The sequence below is a fragment of the Sceloporus occidentalis genome, unplaced genomic scaffold (genome assembly GCF_023333645.1).
Source record: "Sceloporus occidentalis isolate IW3139 unplaced genomic scaffold, rSceOcc1.0.p SCAF_6, whole genome shotgun sequence".
NCBI lineage: Eukaryota > Metazoa > Chordata > Lepidosauria > Squamata > Phrynosomatidae > Sceloporus > Sceloporus occidentalis.
This window is the reverse complement of record NW_028316986.1, coordinates 142,681,603-142,696,473: the sequence shown is the minus strand read 5'-3', so window position 1 is coordinate 142,696,473 and position 14,871 is coordinate 142,681,603. Positions and strand designations below refer to the sequence as shown.

Genomic DNA, 14,871 nt, shown 5'->3' with positions numbered 1-14,871 from the left:
TCCTCTCTCCTCACCACAGAACTTTCTATTCTCTTGATCAAAGCATTATACAGTATACTATCATTTAAATATGTAGTTTTAAACCAGTGTTGTTTCATGTTGAAGCCAATGGATTTTGGATAACCATCACAACTGTGATAAATTTAGAGGGTTATTGTGCAGAGATCATGTCTTGTTTTCAAATAGCAATAATGTAGTGAAAATAAGTACTCTTTGTAAAAATAGGGCTAAAAACATGTCATCTGCCAGTATCATGGATTCTTCTTTTCCTCTTGCATCTCTCTGCACCATGCAAAAAATAGTTGTTTCCTAAACATCACAAGCATGGGTTGTTTTTTTTTTTTTGGGGGGGGGACTTAGTGAGGGAAAGGAATTAACTCCTTCCCAAATCTAGCAGAAGGAAATTTATCAGTTAAATTTGGGATTGCAGCCATGATGACTTGACTTGTGAATGATACAGTATAACATTTAATATATTAACTTACTTATTTTTCTTTTCTTACGGCTGTACAGCAAGGCTGTCCTCACTTGGCAAAGCTTTGAGAAAAATATTACAAACTAAAGCTTCTTAGACACTATTATAAGTCTTAGAAATATTTTAATAGGAGACATTTTAGAGGAAGATGCTTTGGCCAACGTCAGTTTTTACCATGCAAGAGAAAGAGAGCAAGTGAGCCAAAATTAAAGCTTGTAACAGCCAGTTTGGAAGATATCCCATGATTTGGATTTGTAGTTTTTCTAATGTTTCAAATTAGAAAAACACTAAGTTGGAAACATAAAACCCATGAGAAAAAAATATGTTGATATTGGATAATTTTGGGAATAGCCAACATCGTGAAAGGGACATTTTAAAAAACAATTAACGCGTTAGACTGAGTGTTGCGTATATGTTGGCTTGTAATACTTTTTTGGAGAAGTAATTCAATTATGGCAGCTATTTACTGTCCTGTCAGTTTCAAGTACAGAAAGAGATCTTGACTGAGATGGATGAAATATTTACTTGAGTGAATGCAAATCTGGACAGGTTATCCAATGTGTCTGTGAGAAAAAATAAACAATTTTAAGATGAATGTTTTACTCAGACTCCTATTTATTTTGAAAGGTCTTGCTCTCACTTTTCTCTAAAGATATTTTACACAGAAATAAAGTCACTGTAGTCACTGTCATTACATGTTTACCATAATACATGCTTAGTTGCTCAAATTAAATTTTGGAAAGCATATTTTAATGGAGCCAAATAAATGTACTTGATCTTTGCTTACCAAGATTTCCCTTTGGGTGCAGATCTTGAAGTGATGCTGAAGTTTTCCAGATCACCAGGACATAGGCATTGGGGATGTGTCTCAGGTGGTGGATGTTGGAAGTGGCAGGCTTCACTCTATTCTGCCAGATAAGGAGGAGTGCTGAATTGGCCCTCATTCCATTTCTGGTGTTCCCCTGCCCTCTTCTTTATATGGGTTTGCCTTGTTTTTAGAAATTTGGGGTCATTGCCAGCTGTTGGTCAGCTATCAGTTGATGGGGCTGGGGAGAAATTCTTCTCACAGGACAATTAGCCATGGGAATCTTGTCTCTTCCATGGAAGCATTGGATTATCATTTACAAACATGGGCTAGAATTGATGGTGATAGTTATGAGTGTGTAACCTAGAGTTACACATTTGTAATCGATTCATATTCATAATCCCTACATATTCAATAGAGTAAGAAATACATAGGGATTGCGGAAATCCTCTAATCCTGATTTACTAAGCAACAGCCATTACAAGCATTTGGCGTGGTCTGGTCTCACATTGATAGAAAGCAGCAGATTGGTATTTTCACCCACCTCTTGCGAATGGTCTCTGGTGTGAGGAGGAATTGTGACAAGTATCCTACTTCTGACTGCCACACTGGATATTGCTTGTGGGAAGGCGGTGAAAATGTCAGTCTGCTGCATCCCAATCAACAGGAAAGCAGACTCTGTTGCTCATAATGGCTGCAGTCCAATATGTCAGGAGTGGGTGGTCAGGCTGTAAGATACCACTTAGCTATGTAACAAAAATGACAAGATAGTTACAAAATTAAATAGCCAATACAGAATCTTGGCCATCCTTAATATCGGCTGTTCATTTTCACAATTTTAATCCTGTGGGTATGTTGATACTTCACTACATATCCATTGTGTATTGGTTAATAGTCCATAGCTCTTACAAAAACATTAACATATAAAACAGAGTCACAAGAAGTGATGTAAAAGAAGATATGTTTGAGAATACTTGGATGCCATTTATTGTTTATATTACTCAAGGCAATGTTGGATTTAAACCTCTTTTGGATCAAGAGAGGTTTCGTAAAAATAAGTATTGAAGATTATGGTTTATATATAAACAACTTGTAATTATTTGGAAGACAATTCGTATTCATGGTGACTGACAGGGATAAAGGTTCATGATTTAGAGATGGGAAGGAAGAGAGGAGATAAGAGACGGAGAAAGGTAAAAAAGTAAATTACAATATTTGTACAGGAAGGAGGCCTGGTGGCACAATAATTAAATGCCAGTACTGCAGCCACAACATTGTGAGTTCATTCTTGAGGGGCTCCAAGGTTGACTCACCCTTCCATCCTTTCAAAGGTTGGTAAAATAAGTACCCAGCTTGTTGGGAGGCAACCATTTAGAGATTGCTTAGCTCAATATGAAGCAATATAGAAATGTGAATGCTGTTGCTTGCTATTGCTTATTGTATATACTGTATTTTCTGGTGTATAAGACTACTTTTTAACCCAGGAAAATCTTCTCAAAAGTCGGGGGTTGCCTTATATACCGGGTATCATCTTATAGGGCAGGTGCTGAAACTTCTGAGTTGGACTGGAGAATCTGCGGTCGCTGCGTATGGTGGGGGGAGCTCAAAAACGGCCGCGGCCACATCCCCACCGTATGTGACGATCATATGAAAGCAGCTACCGCTCTGATAGTCTTGGAGACAGGGAAGGCTGGGCAAGCAGGGAGTGCTGACCAATCCAAGCAGGCTTTGTATACAACAAGACTTCTTGCTAAGTACCTGCATGTCATTTGAATTAAAATTACCGTATTGAAATCAAATCTGATGTTTTTTTTTAATTTGTATTTGGTGTGCTTTGGAAGAAGGGGTAGTCTTATACGGTGAGTATATCCCAAACTCTATATTTTAACTGGAAAAGTTGGGGAGTCGTCTTATATGCCCAGTCGTGTTATACGCCAGAAAATATGGTATCAAGATTAAACATCTTGTTAAAATTTTAATTTTTAAAAAAGATTGCTGTTTTTACATTGAAACCAGTAATCTTGTTCAACTAGAATCTGTACAACAGAAATCTTGCACCAAAAAAATCTTGTGAAAAAACAAAACTCTTGCACATAAATAGCCACATAGTCTTTTTTGGTGTAAGCTTGCCCTTTGCTGCACATTTTTTATTATGCAAGGGTTTTTTTGTTGTGTCATTTTTGTTGCTTTAGTGAATTACAATAGTGATTACACAAGTATGTGCACATGAAATGTAAGCTATAAAAAGATATAATGATATTACTATAAAAATATTTTCCAACTATAATAAAAATGATGATGGTTTTCCTTTTTTCAGGGAGACAAAGGAAACTCAGGTGAAAGAGGAATCCAGGTATATTTCCTATACATTTAACTGGGAATATTTGCTTTATGTAAAAAATGCTATTAATATTTTAAAATTGTAATAAATCTTTTTGACACAGTATATCACAGCATACTGTAAAGTAGAAAAGGCCACCAACCATATCAAGCTCATCAAAGGCATTTTCTGCTAACCTTCATAAACATCATAGTGCAGAAATGGCATTTAAATGAACCTATCCATTACTTGTCCAAAACCTGATTTAAAAGGCAGTACATTTTTTTAAAGCTAGCCATATGTATCAAAAAATGACAAGTTAAAATCTTGTGCCTTTTGCATGCCATCTTCCTAACCCTGGGTTAATGTAAACAGCATGGACTTTTGGCATGCATGTAATCCAGTTATTATGCTAAGATTTTAATTCTTAGAAACTCTTAAACTTGGATGTCCAAAGTTCGTCATTGTCCAAGAAACTTTTACCAACTTTGGTTGCTATGCTATAGAGCAGTGATGGCGAACCTATGGCACGCATGCCAGAGGTGGCACTCAGAGCCTTCTCTGTGGGCACATGTGCCATTGTCCCAGCACAGAGTTTGCCAGAATTTGTTACTAGAAAGCCAGAGGGACATGGCACTTTGCAATAAATAAGTGGGTTGTGGGTTGCAGTTTGGGTACTCAGCCTCAAAAAGGTTCACCATCACTGCTATAGAGATATGCTATGCTATAAAGAAAATGTATAAGTAATCTTGTCCTTATGAGGAAAATAATGGCCTAGATCTTGTATCGTCAGATTTAGCTGTAACAATGGGGCTGTGTAGATGTAACTATGGGCTTATCTACATTTGGCAGAATACTGGACTGCTTCCAGAGTATTCTGGCCTCATATTTCACTCGAAACCTCCCCCCTTTTATCTACTGCAGCAAAACATGGCAACAACAGGCAATTACCTTCCCAAATGGTCCCTGGGAGCTGGCCAGTCGCATTGCTATCAAAGTTACTCTGAACTGGGTCTGAGCATTGTGTAATTGTAATGTTTATGACATCATAAATTTGGCTTACAATAGTGTAAATACTTTTTCAAGATACCAACTATTAATATTTTTTGTAAAATGTAACATTTTGCCTCCAAAACATTATATTTTGCAGAAAATATTTTTTTGCCCAAATGTTTTTTTCAAAAGAAGTGTGTATGTAAAGATATATTGTTTGTAAACTTCTGTTATTTAATATTTTTAAAAATAAATAGTTGGATTTTTATATGATTTTGTGATCTTATTAAAGGTCACTTTAAATTAGAAGAGTAGAATGTAAATACAGGTTGAGTCTCTTTTATCCAGAGTCAGACATATTCCAAAACCCAAAATGTATTTTATGGAAGCCTGAGATAGTGACACCTTTGCTTTTTTTATGGTTCAGTGCATGCAAAATTTGCATCATGCACAAAATTATTTAAAATATGCAGACTCTTCAGGCTATGTATATTAGGTGTAAATGTAACATAAATAAATTTTGTGTTTAGATTTGGGTCTCATAGCCAAGGTATCTTAATACAGGTATTCTGAAATCCAAAAGGAAAAAAAACAAACCCAACAACTCCAAATCCAAAACGTTTCTGGTCCCAAGTGTTTCGAATAAGGGAGACTCAACCTATACCAATAAATAAATGGATGCCTACAATGAGTTAGCTGTCCTTAAACCAGACCTGTTGAAATCATTGGACTTCAGTTAGTTATGACTTAGATCCCACTGATTTCAGTTGGTCTTCTGTAAATATAACTTACTCTGGTTCTAATCTAATATCCTTTTTCGTGTGATGACATATTTACTGTTCTGTCTTCTTCTTTTTAAAAAGGGTCAGAAGGGTGAAAGTGGCAGATCAGGTAGTCCAGGCCAAAAGGTAAAAAAAAAAAATTCGATAGGAAAAGAACTCTTAATACTTTTGCAAAACATGTGTATGCATATTGAAGTGGCCCTTACATATGATTCATAGGAAACCTGCTCAGTGACCTTTATGATGCAGACCTTTATCATTATCTATAAAAATATTCATCCTTACAATACAGTACAGCATGGAAGCTATGGATGCTTTTCTCAGATCCAGATATATTAGCAGAGCATCATAAAGTTATCCTGCTGAACGAAACAAGGTGGCATTTTGCCACTTTTTGCTTGCAACCACATCTACCCACTTACTCACTGTTCTAGTTGGTTTCCACACTGTTCCAAACAGTTTTTCAGGACCTGTGGCTGTAAAGAGGAATTTGGGTGGGAGGCAGCTGCCCCACATATCCCAAAGAGAATATTGTGTCACAGGAAATCTGGGTTCAATACTGAGTGCTTGTATCTAAACTCATACTGGTCTTCCCTTTTTTACATTTGTAGAGTGAATTTTTCAGGGTAAGATTTTTTCATGGACAACACAATGTGGGTAGGGCACCTATCTCACCATTTTGGGTGTCTCCTCAATCACTTACTCAATTCACAACCTACCACTGACACTATACCGCTAGATATTCAGCCAAATCTCTGGCATGTTATTTTTCTTGCCTAAGATGCTTATTCTTTATAGGTTTGCCTTTGTTGTTGTGTATCTTCAAGTTGTTCTTCACTTCACAGGATTTATTGGCAAAATTTGTTCAGAGGGGGATTGCCTTTGCTCTCCTCTAAGGCTGAGAGAGTCTGACTTGTCCAATGTCACCCAATGGGTTTCTAAGGCCAAGTGAGGATTTTGACCCAGGACTCCAGTCATAGTGAAATACTCAAACCACTTCATTATGTTGATTCTCAGTTTAACCTTGTATTGGTAGAAATAACAGATCATGACAATAACTCATAAAGTGTCCAATTTTATTTCCAAAAGGGAGACATGGGTTCTAGAGGAGCCAGAGGAGAGGTATGCATTTACTTTTTTTTTGTTCTGAAATTTGTATTTGTTGTTCCCATTGCTTTTCTGTTGGAATGTTTCAGCTTTTATTTTGTGTTTATTGGTGGTTATAGGCCACCTCAACAGTTTAAAAAACACAAATTGAAACATAAGGGTTGGTGTATATTTTTTTATAAATATGATTCCAAATTAAGATCACCTGTTTTTCAGTAATATTTTTAGAAAGGAGTTATGATGGTGTGTGAGGTAGTAATGATTTTAAACCTATACTTTCTGTAAATAATTTCAGTAATTGTGGTAGACAGATAGATGAGAGAGAAAAATAATCCATGGTGATGTATACTGATTCCCAGACTTACAAGGAGAGATGTGAAGGCTGAGGGGGGAATGGAGACATTTGAATGGGAAAATTAAAGAAGTATTGGGGTTTTTTAATTGTCCCCCCCCCCCCCCCCCCCGATATCCCGCATGGAGGAAAAATTGATTATTTAATATTTTGTTTTAGAATGATGAATAAAATGTTTTAGACAAGGTGTCCATATGTTTACTCCCTCAAAACACTTTATATAGTCTGTGTCAAGGAAATACCTTTATGTACCAAATCATATGATTGGAATTCCTGTTCTTAATTTCCTTTTCTCAGTTCTTTGTATAGAGTGGGTGCTTTATGGTGCTTGACACTGTGGCGGACTAGAAGAGACAAAATAATATTTTTTGCTAATACTGATGTTGTGATTTGTTTTTATTGTTTTGGCCTTCGTCCTATAAATTAGTAAAACCAAAGATGTTCCTTTACTATTCAGGTGTTTCTTAAAGTTCAGGACCTTGTAACTCTATAACAAAACCATTTTGTAATTATATTTTGAATGAATTATACTTGTCATATTCCAAATATGATAATTTTATGCCAAATCAAGTTATACATAATACCTTTCATGTTCATAAAATAAGAAAAATACTTTCAATCTGTAAAGGGCATTAATATCACATTATTTCAGGGTTTCAAAAAAATCATGTTTTACACTCCCCCCCCCAAAAAAAGGCAAAAGAGTTTTCCCTTTATGGCTACAAAATTTCTGGAAATTTCAGGCTGAAATTATTAGGTAGATTTACTTATAACTAGGGATGTGAAAATTTATCAATTTCAGTTTTGTTCTGATCCTCAGGTTCTCACCAGCATTCTTGTCCCAGGTTCTATAATGAATCACAACACATTTAAAGACAAATTTCTATATGGAAATTTCTACATATTTTGGTACACATTTTCCTAATGCATGCAATTTCTACAGATCTTTTTAAATGTACATGCTTTTACACATTTCCTCCCATTGACTAAGGTCCATTTGGTTGCATGCATTTTTCAAATGTACACATTTTTAGTCATTCGCATGTATTTGCATATAATTTAAAGAATAAAAGACTCGGTGCATCTACACTGTAGAAATACCACTGTAATTGTCATGGCTCCAGCCTACAAAATCCTGGGATTTGTAGTTGTGTGAGGCATCAGCACATTTTGGCAGAGAAGTCTAAAGACTTTGTAAAACTGCAAATCTCAGGATCCCACAGGATGGAGTTACAGCACTTAAAGAGGTGTCAAATTGCATTATTTTTTACAATGTAGATGGACTCCCTTGATGTGTAATCATTTTCACCTCTGCTTATAAGAAAGAGACAGAGAGCTGAAATCCTTCTATACTCATAAGCATTGATGATGGCCAAAAATTTGAGTGAGCACAGGGACTGCTGGGTGCTGTTGAATCCTTTTACTCAGTGCATGTAAAAAGGCTCATGGAAGCTGAGTTTATAGAAAAGAAAAATGAGGCCCGATACAGATGGACACTTTGTGGCGTGGCAACAGCGATACTAGAGTTAGGGACCGCGCACCAACCACACGGTCTCTAACCCTAATATGGATTGGCGGCGTACTAATGGCGGCGTCCCATGTACACTATTGTGATGTAAGCACTGTGCAGTGCCCACACAGCACCTGCACAGTGCCACACATCGCTTGTGTCGCGAGTGCGCTGTCCTCAAATCTCTTTGATGGTGATAGGATAGTTCTCTTGCATCTTGATTTGTAATTTGTATAAAAATATTGTTTAGCTGTCTTTAAGGGTAGAATGTTTTCAAGGCAGAGTAGAAGATAAAAATGATACCCAACAAAATATAATAAACATTCATTAAATAAATAGATAATTAAAATTCAGTAAAAGCAATTAACAGTATTTCTTTTCTTTTCAGAAAGGCGAGAAGGGTGATCCTGGTATTAGCGGCATCAGTGGACAAAAGGGAGAACCTGGCATGAATGGCTTGGTTGGTCCACCAGGGGCAAGGGGAGGCCAAGGAGAGAGGGGATCTCCAGGAATTCCCGGGTCAGATGGGAAACCTGTACGTATGGCAGCTGAGACAAAGAGCCTTTCTTTCATGCTGGTCGACTTAATTTTAAAATGAAGTCATGTAATCTTTCTAATACTTCTATGTTCAATTCAGGGAAGAGGTTTTTCAGAAGAATTTATTCGACAAGTTTGCGCAGATGTGCTGAGAAGTGAGTCCTCAGTTATCACAGCTAATTTAGAGAGTTGCATGGCCAGTGTCCCCTAAAACATGGATAGGGAACCTCTGCTGCCCCAAGATGGATAAAGCTCACAGGGATCCCCCAGTCTTGCAGTGCGAGCTCCTTGTGCTGTATGTCCATTCAGTGACTGGAGATACAAATCTGTTGAAATCCTGGAAAACTGCTGCATGGAGATGAGCTATGTTTTGCAGCCCAAAAGACTGTGGCATGGAAATGAGCTGTGCTTTGTAACACAAAAGGCTGTGGCATAGGGATGAGCTGTGCTTTATACATAAGAAAATTGTTGTATTGAGATTTCCTCCTTAGCTGGCATGCATTAAATTGAGCTGAACTCTGTGCACTTGATGGGAAAATATTCAAATTTTGTCAGAACAAAATTCCCAAATTAGAATTTGGCTCCTAAGCTGAAAAACATTCCCCATTCTTATAATATATAATATAAAACTTTAATTTATATCCCGCTTTTTGTTACCACAATCAAAGCGGCGTACAACCTTTAAAAAATACAATATATACAATTCCCACCCTTAAAAAAGGATTAAACAATTCTATCCGTTAAGATTATAATATCTACAATATTCACAAGAATGATAATCACACTACACTCTTATAGAGTTGTTATTCCACTTTTACTGCTCTGGCTGCTTCCTGTTGCATTCTGGGAATTGCAGTTTAGAGAGGGACATTTAGAATATTCAGTCAGAAAGCTCACTGAACTACAAACCCAGAATGCAATAGGAGGCAGCCTGAGCAGTGAAAGTGGAATAGCAGCACTATAAAAGTGTAGTGTGATAATGCCGAAGGTTGTAAATAGTAGATTTTGGGAACAGTCCAACTAGTATTAAGTGCATTTAAACTCTTATTTCATAAGGAAAGGTAAGGATGTGTCTTAAGCCTCTTATCACTGGAATCAGTAACCTTGTAGTGCTTAGCTTAGCTGGGCGTATATTTGACCTAACAACAATTGTGTCTGATGTACTTTTGTTTTGTCTTCTCCTTAGCCCAGTTACCAACTATACTTCGGAATGGAAGGCTACATTGTGATCAGTGCCAGTCTCATGCTGCTGCCCCAGGACCTCCTGGTCCCCCGGGCCCAGTTGGTCCACAAGGTCCCCGAGGCTTTCCTGGCTTGCAAGGAAATGATGGCCTTCCAGGACTAATTGGAGCTCCTGGACGCCATGGATCTCGTGGGGTGAAAGGTATGGGTATGGATGTCTTGCAAAGAAAATTTCTCTTTAGAGCTTTAAGATGAGTTTTCAGCTAAATAACTTTAAAATGGACGGTTTTATTGATATGGGTAGTTCCTCCACAGATGAAAACTGCAGCTATTCCATGCAACTTTGGCCAGTTCATCCTCCATTGATGAACATCCTAGTGATGTTCTGTCCTTGTTCAGTTATGCTGGTTCTCAAATGGCAGACATGCAGTCCATCACTTGGCCCTTACTCCAAGCCTTGCTAGCCTATTAAAATCTGCTAGTGCTTCCATTCCATTTGCATTGCCTTCTAAAACGAAGAACTATTGCAAAAGAAGAAAACACCACTCCATAAAATAATTATTGTAGTAAAATGTCCACATGTATCTGTGCTTACTTCTCACAGGAGGATTGCATTAGCACAGTTATTTGAAGAGCATGAACATTCTTTGAACTTGGTTTATATTTCCATGTTCTATTAATTTGCATTCCAATTTCTATAACTCAGTTCCTTTAAGACACTCAATGGGAGACATAAAATCAGGAGAACCCTAACAGCTTCCATCCATAGTACAGTTCAGTTTTCCTTGCTAATGCTCATGTCTGAGTCCATGCTATTAAAAACAGTGGTGTTTCCCTAACATTGCTAAAGGCATTTTCTGGTTTTGTATGTCCATTTGTTCTATTAAATTGCACAATTTTGTATAGGCAATTTAATAGAAGAAATTTCAGAGCCTTGGGAGCAGATGGATTTTTTCCCTTTTAAATAATTCCACCTACTTAAGGATTAGGCTGGGCTTGTTCCTGTGTTTTATGTTGGAAGGTCTGGGAAATCTGCCATTCACCCTTGAAAGCTCTTATGGACAAGGGAGAATAATTATTGGAAAATATCAGTGATGGTCAGAAGGCAGAACCAGCATTAAAGATATTTTCAATCTGTGGCAAAGCTTCTGAACTTCAGCTGCAACAACAGCAGCAGTATATACATCAAGACAAAAACCACCTTGTTACTCAAAACTAACAATGCAATTCTGTTTATTCCTACAGAAAAATAAGTCTCATTCAGTTAAATGGGACATACTTTCTGATAGGTTTGCTTAGGACTGTAACCTGAGATTGTAAATCACACACATGTACAATCAGTACTTGAGTACATAGGTACAGGTTTGCAGTGTTAATTTTGTCTAGAAAAGCTCAGTTATATTGTGAATGTTTTCCAAAAAGTTGGCATGCAGATTGTGAGACTACAGCTTCTGAAATAATGACCCATTAACATTTGAGAAGATTTTGAATCAATTTCAACTCCTCTTCCTCCCCAAAAGGAGAATTTGACTCATAAAGTAAAAGACCACAATTGGCCATAGTCAGGCAGCTACTGTCTGTAAGTACCATGATGTAAAGCAGTCCTTTTTGAATCTAATCATATGAACTGAAAAAGTCCTGAAAAACAGCAAGATAAAAACTCAATGCAAATGAGAAATCTCCCAACAGACAATGAGCACTAATCAAGCAGACACTAATCCTCTTTTGCAGGCCCTCCCACCCTGAGGCCTGCCATTAGCAACAGAACAATACACATGCAAATCACTCCTGCCTTCCCAGGGTCACACAGGATGTACATACCCAACTCCTTTCCAGGCAAGCATTCTCTGAACATGCCAGCCACAGATGCTGGCGAAACGTCAGGAAGAAACTCTTCTAGAACACGGCCACATAGTCCGAAAACCCACAAAAAACTATGGATGCCAGCCATGAAAGCCTTCGACTTCATATTCTTGCTGCGTTTGTGCTTTTCCAGATATTTAATTTTTGTAACATATCCATGAACCACAGTATTAGTGCAAGCCTATCTTTAATTGAAGTCTGTGGTCTGAAAGCATAAACAGAATAATTTCAGTATGCAGTCTGACAGTAAAAATATTTTTGGTTGTTTCACATTCCAGTAATTACATTTGATGATATGCAGCCTTAAATTATATCTGGAATGTTGTTCCTACAACTTGCTCAGGATCCTAAACCAGTGATGGCGAACCTTTTAGGGACTGAGTGCCCAAACTAAAAGGCTTTCTGGCACTGGGTGTTCCAAGAGGGACAGGACATCTGCCCTCTGGGGGTAGGACTTCCAGGGCAGGTCTTCTTCCCCCTACCCTCCTGGGCCTTCATCTGCCTCCCCGGAGACGAAAGCCTGGGGGGGCGAAGGGGTAAGAAGAAGAACAGCTGCATGCCTCTCTGCCTCTCTGGAGCAGCTGAAGGCCTGGAAAGAGGAGGAACAGGGGCATGCCTGTTCCTCCTCCTCCCCCTGTAACCTCCTGGGCCTTCATTTGCCCCCTAGAGGCAGATGAAGGCCCAGGAGGGTACAGGGATACACCTGTTCCTCCTTTCCCCTGCCCTCCACGTACCATGGAAAAATGGCTTCGCATGCCATCTCTGGTACACATGTCATCTTTGTCACACATGCCATGGCCCTAGACTACAGTCCGCCCTTCCTTCACGCAGGGGATCCGTTCCGACCCCCCCCCAGGTTATTTTGCGTATGCTCAAACCTCATTTAAATGAATGGGCCTCATGCACGTGGTGGCACAGCAGCACACACACACCACGGGCTCACGCGTCATTACCCTTTATGGGGTGTGCTGCCCCTTTTCCCAGCGCAGCTTTCAGCATATGCTGAAAGCCGCACAAGGCACGCCCGCGTGTCAAAGGCGCACTGTATTTATGTGTTTATTTATTTATTAAATTGATATCCAAGGAGCCTAAAAGCCCACCAACCTAATTTTAGCTTCACAACAACCCTGTGAATGAGTTTAGTTAGGGAATGAGTGATGGATCTGAGGCTGCCTATTGATGAATAGAGATTTTTGCTTGGTAGTAGAGGATAGGGAGACATGGAGATGTCTCATTCACACGGATGCCATGAGTCAGGACAGAATTGAGGGCAGTCAAGAACAACAATGGTTTGAGTGCTGGACTACAACTGAGGACATTAGGATTCAATTCCCCACTCAGCCATGGAAACCCACTGGGTGACTTTGTCCAAGTCATATTTTCAGGCCCAGAAAACCCCACAATAGGTTTGCCTAAGGATACTATAAGTCAGAAATGACTTGTAGGCACGCAACAACGAACAGTAACTAAATCCAATTGTAAGACCCAATTTAGATCTGTGGAATTGGTGGCATTTATATAACTATTGGTGTGTGTGTGTGTGTGTGTGTAGTGTGGTGTGCTGTGGTGTTGTGTGCCGTCAAGTCTTTTTTGACTTGTAGTGACCCTAAGGTGAAACTATCATGGGGTTTTATTGGCAAGATTTGTTCAAAGGAGGTTTGAAATTGCCTTCCCCTGAGGCTGAGAGCATGTGACTTACCCAAAGTCACCCAGTGGATTTCATGGCTAAACAGGAATCAAACCCTGATCTCCAGGGTCACAGTCCAATGCTCAAACCACTACACTACACTGTTGACTTACTGAGTTTTTATTTCCAGAATAGATAACCCTGGCCTCAGGAACCCTGTTCTTATGAGAGTCCCCAAGGTCCTCCTTGGAAATGCTACTGTAGTTTACTGTTTTATTTGTTTTGTTCTGTTTTGTTTTTGTCTTGTAATAATGTGTATGTGTTAATGTTGTTTAATTAGTTGGTTTTAATTATAATTGATTTAATAATTTTTTAAGAGGAGGAGGGAATTTTGATCTACAATGTATTGTATTTTATTGCTGTTAGCCGCCCCGATTGACCTCAAGGGGCGGGATATAAATAAACTTATTATTATTATTATTATTATTATTATTATTGATTCAGTGGCCTACTTTAATAGTAAATAACTATTGGATTTAGGTCAATATATCACTAACTTGTTTAGCATTTTCCCCCAAATTTAAATTGATACTTGTAGCATATGATAGCTGAATTGGGATGATGATGCATTTGATAGGAAATAATTAGTGGATTCAGGCCAATATATCCTTAACTTGTTTAACATTTCTCCCCAAATTTAATTGATTCTTGTAGCATGTGAAAGTAACCTGCAGTTGGGATGATTGTGGAAACCAGTGCATTGTGCATAAATCATTAGTTCTGGCATGTCCTAGGAATGGAAGGAGAAGAGTGACTCACAGAGACTTACAGAGCAGTCTCCTCCGAGGCTACATAATTCTGCTCCCTATCTGCACTGGAAATGATTGAATGGCAACATCGTACTATATGCAGAAATGCAGGAGACTGATCCTTTCTGTAGTCATAAGCTGTCAAAGCACTGAATCATTCAAAAAGGGATCAATTGAGCTAAGGGGTGAATCTTAAATCTTTATTTCTCAAATACACTAATATGCCTTAGTGCACACCATCTGAGAATTATTGACTAAATAGCTTCATTGTGTCTGTTAAATTGCAGGACCACCAGGGAAAAATGGAGCTAAAGGTAGCCAAGGAATTGGGGTTCCTGGGATACCGGGACCTCAAGGACCACCAGGTATTGTTTGCTTATATTTTTATTATTTAATTGCCTGGAACACATGTGTTGTAAGGATTTAACCTGATTCCTCCTGCCTAAATTGGCTGGTGTTGGTGGGACAGTTTTGCAGGAGCTGTCATTGGGAATATATGAACTGAAATT

General features: G+C 38.4%; 1 protein-coding gene across 1 annotated transcript in view; it reads left to right on the top strand.

Annotated features, from left to right (window-relative positions):
* The window catches only part of COL21A1 (collagen type XXI alpha 1 chain), a 113,815-nt gene that overhangs the window by 95,120 nt on the left and 3,824 nt on the right, over positions 1-14,871 (top strand). The window contains exons 23-29 of the mRNA XM_089531143.1: positions 3,598-3,633; positions 5,457-5,501; positions 6,465-6,497; positions 8,733-8,879; positions 8,982-9,036; positions 10,068-10,265; positions 14,650-14,727. Of these exons, the coding sequence (XP_089387269.1) occupies positions 3,598-3,633; positions 5,457-5,501; positions 6,465-6,497; positions 8,733-8,879; positions 8,982-9,036; positions 10,068-10,265; positions 14,650-14,727 (592 nt within the window). The remainder of the gene's footprint in view (positions 1-3,597; positions 3,634-5,456; positions 5,502-6,464; positions 6,498-8,732; positions 8,880-8,981; positions 9,037-10,067; positions 10,266-14,649; positions 14,728-14,871) is intronic.